This window comes from Papio anubis, chromosome 4, assembly GCF_008728515.1.
Source record: "Papio anubis isolate 15944 chromosome 4, Panubis1.0, whole genome shotgun sequence".
Lineage (NCBI taxonomy): Eukaryota > Metazoa > Chordata > Mammalia > Primates > Cercopithecidae > Papio > Papio anubis.
In genome coordinates this window covers 143,429,911-143,433,856 of record NC_044979.1, presented here as the reverse complement: position 1 = coordinate 143,433,856, position 3,946 = coordinate 143,429,911, and the positions used below count along the sequence as shown (strand labels likewise).

Here is a 3,946-nt window from a genome sequence, read left to right as displayed (position 1 = left end):
CTCTCTCTGTCACCCCCAGGCCAGAGTGCAGTGGTACAATCTCAGCTCACTGGAACCTCTGCCTCCCGGGTTCCAGTGATTCTCCCACGTCAGCCTCCCGAGTAGCTGGGATTACAGGTGTGTGCCACCACACCCGGCTAATTTTTGTATTTTTAGTAGAGACAGGGATTCACCACATTGCTCAGGCTGGTCTCTAACTCCTGGCCTGAAGTGATCCTCCCACCTCGGCCGCCTAAAGTGCTGGGATTCAGGCGTGAGCCACCGTGCCCGGCTGATTAGTTCATTTAGATGGCCATCAGGTCACTGCCCCTGCATGGGTGGTACCCAACTTCCAGTTGAATCCTACTTCTCAGTGCCCTGATATGGCAGAATCCCCCCAGATACCACCCCTACTCCAGCCCCTGAAATAAACCACTCCAAACCATTTTATTTTTCCAATTAAATCTTTTTCTTTTTTTTCTTATGAAAAAAGATCACACAGAATTTGCCAACAAACAAAATTCCAAAAGAAACTTAAAAAAAAAAAAAACAATTCCCCCAAAAAACAAACCCAAAGTCTGGCTTTTCCTTCCCTCAAGATTGTCTGGTCGAGGCCTTGGTTTCCCTGGAAGGCTTGGGGCCTGGTTAAGTGCTTTCTGTGGCCCAAGCAGGGACCCTGGGCTCGGGCCGGCTCCTGCCTCTCTCCCTCTTCTCTCCCTCTTTTCTCTATCCTGGGGGGTGAGTACAGTACACTTGGCGGGGTGGGTGGGGGTGTGCTGGGGACTGGGAGGCCGGTGAAGCCGGTGCTAGACACTACAATCTAACAGGAAATAAAAAATAATATTCTGCACGTCAGAATGTGTTCGTTTTTTTTTTTTTTTTTTATAATTTCATAGCTATTTTTCACAGTTTTAAAAAGTTTATATTTATATATATTTATATATATTTATCTTTATATATATAATTAAAAAGTTGACTCCATTTAAAGGCTTATGATACAGGGGCGGGGTGAGTCTCTTGGTACAATAAAACTGTACAGGTTAAGAAGTGCCACCTCCCTCCTGGGTGGGGAGGGGCCGGGCGTGGCCAGGCAAGGGTTTCAGCACCATTGGGGTTTTCTGTAGTGTGAGGGTTTGGACCAGGGTGGGCCTTTGCTGGGCCCAATCCACCTGGTGCCTTTGATGCTCCGGGCTGCAACCCCACCCGGCTCTGTTCCCCAAGTCCAGGCCATCCTGAGAGGGTGGGGGCAGGGCCCCTGGCACGGTCAAGGAGGCCGGCTGGCATCGGGCCACCCCGTCCCATGCACAGTGGGAGGCCTTGGGGTGGGCTCCATGCTAAGGGTGCCCGAGAAGCCCAGAGTGAACGTCAGTTTGGTTCCTTAGAAGCCCCCCTCCCCACCAGAATCCCCAGTCTGCATGGGCCTGGGGGCCCCCGGGCCCCCACGCAGCAGCAGCCTGGAGGGCCGGCCTGGCCAAGTGCTTGCAACGTGCTGGGCAGGAAGGGCCGGTCCCGGCCGAGGCTGCCCTGAGGGGGACGGCAGGGCCATACCCTGATAGCTAAGAGGGGCCCCTGTCCTAGGGGCACTGAGGGGTTGGAAGGTGGGGCTGGAGGCTTGTGCACATGTGTGCACACACGTGCATGCACATGGGCACACACATGCACACACACGCTCACCCGGGCGTCAACGTGCACACCTGGCCCCATGCACATGCCTGCAGGAGCGCTCGCATGCACACAACGCACGTGGTCCCCGCGCCGTGGCAGTGATGGAGAGGGGTCCCTGGCCGCCCTCGGGGCACAGGTGGCCAGTGGCCCGTGGGGCCCGGTGGGCTCAGCAGAGCACAGGCACGCCGTCCGTGGAGAAGATCATGCCCGTGGTGGGCTCGTAGGTGCCCGCAAGGTAGTACAGGCCCTCGCTGTCCTGGTACTTCTTGGTCTTCAGCATCTGCTCATACTGCTCCAGGCCCACCACCAGGCACTTGTGTGACACCGTCTGCACGTCATTCTCGTCCACATGTGAGGACTGGTATAGCGCGCGCTGTGGGCACGCGGGGATATCAGGATGGCGGGTGGGGGGCACAGAGGCCGAGGGAGCCCCGGGGAGCCACAGGGACAGAGACAGAAGCAGAGGGAGCCCCAGGGACCGAGACAGAGACAGAGACCAAGTCGGAGACAGAGGCTGAGGAAGAGACAGACCAACAAAAGAGAGACAGAGACTGAGAGATGGAGAACAAATGAGAGATAGAAGACAAGGACAGACAGACCAAGAGATCCAAAGACCCAGAGAGACAGAGACTGAGAGAGACCCAGAGACCGAAAGACAGAGATTGGGAGAGACCCAGAGAGAGTCAGAGGGTAAGAATGGCCGGAGACTCAGGGACAGACACTGGGAGAGCAGAGGAGACCCAGAGATGGAGACAGACGCAGAGACTGGGAGAGACAGAGAACAGGAGCCAGGCACTGAGAGGGGCAGGGACAGGAGGTCCGAGGCCGAGGGAGACCATGGGGGACAGCAGCAGATGCTGAGCCAGGCCCTGTCTGAGCTGCCCGGAAGGAGGCAGCCACCCCCAACCTGCCCACCACCACCTACCTCCATGAAGTCCTTCCTCTGGCTGGAGACCCGCAGGGCCGCCGGGAGGCTGCGGCTGGACTTCTGGTCCCAGTGCTGTGTGGGGGACAGGGAAGGGGCTTCGGTGAGCCGGGGGAGCCGCCGCACCTGACCCCAGGCCCCAGGACAGGGCTGACCCACTGGGCAGGGCCACTGATCCTCCAGCACCCAGAATGCCTCGCTCGCCCTCAGGTCTGCCCTCCACTGCCTAGGACTGGGGAGCCCAGCCGGGGGTGCCGCAGGCTCACCTGGCCCTGGTGGAACTGCTTGCCCGGGCTGGTCTCCTCGGGGTGGTAGAACCACTTGACTCGGACCACCATGTTGTTGCCCCACGACTCCCACATGCTCTGGATGCGGCCAATGTAGGGCAGGTTGGGACGGCCGGCGGAGAGGAACACGGCGCAGTCCCCGATGCGGATCATCTCCTTGCCGCGCACGATGGCCTTGTAGAAGAGCTTGCGGGCCTTGCCCTTCATGCCACGCCGCTGCAAGGACACGTGTGTCACGGCACGGCCCTGGCCCAGCCCCGCCGAGCCCGCCGCCTAGCAGGCTCTGCCGCTTGGGACTCCGGGCCCTCGGCCTCCAAGTCAACCCCTATCCAACTCTGGGGAGAGGAGGAAGCCCCTTGTCTCGCTCCAATTGGGGAAGCCCCTCTTCCATCTCTTTGACATGCTGGGTCTCCAAGAGGTGCTTCACTTAATCCAAGGATTCTGCCACTACGAGACTTTTTATTTTTGAGACAGGGTCTCACTCTGTTGCCCAGGCTGGAGTGCAATGGCGCAATCATGACTCCCTGCAGCCACGAACTCCTAGGCTCAAGAAATCCTCTCCCACGTCAGCCTCTGAGTAGCTGAGAATACAGGCGCACATCACGCCCGGCTGATTTTTTTTAAATTTTGTAGAGAACAAGGTCTTACTATGTTGCCCAGGATGGTCTCAGACTTTTGGCCTCAAACCATCCTCCCACCTTTGCCTCCCAAAGCACTAGGATTGCAGTGTCAGCCACTGCACCTGGCCTTATTTTTCTTTTTAAAATTACTTTTTTCAGAAAAAGGGTCTTGCTCTGTCACCCAGGCTGGAATCCAGTGGTACTATCATAGCTGACTGCAGCCTCAATCTCCTGGGCTAAAGCCATCCTCCTGCCTCAGCCTCCTGAGTAGATGGGACTACAGGAATGCACCACCATGCATGGCTAATATTTTTATTTTTGTGTTGCCCAGGATGGTCTCGAACTTTTGGCCTCAAGTGATCCTACCACATAAGCCACCCAAAGAGCTGGGATTACAGGCGTGAGCTACCATGCCTGGCCTTTTTTATCTTTTAAAACTTGTTACTATTATTATTTTATTTTATTTTATT

The 3,946-nt window shown here is 56.6% G+C and overlaps 1 protein-coding gene across 7 annotated transcripts in view; it reads right to left on the bottom strand.

Moving 5' to 3' along the window:
• Window positions 1-424: 424 nt before the first annotated feature.
• The window catches only part of TNRC18 (trinucleotide repeat containing 18), a 123,947-nt gene continuing 120,425 nt past the window's right edge, over window positions 425-3,946 (bottom strand). For 4 of the 7 annotated variants that reach the window (XM_031664925.1, XM_031664927.1, XM_031664931.1 and 1 more), the window contains 3 exons: window positions 2,836-3,072; window positions 2,570-2,644; window positions 1,811-2,017 (listed from right to left, as the gene is read on the bottom strand). In XM_031664925.1, the coding sequence (XP_031520785.1) occupies window positions 1,811-2,017; window positions 2,570-2,644; window positions 2,836-3,072 (519 nt within the window). Of the gene's footprint in view, window positions 2,018-2,569; window positions 2,645-2,835; window positions 3,073-3,946 lie in introns of all 7 variants that reach the window. The other 3 variants (XM_021935628.2, XM_031664929.1, XM_031664926.1) reach the window with 1 other exon arrangement.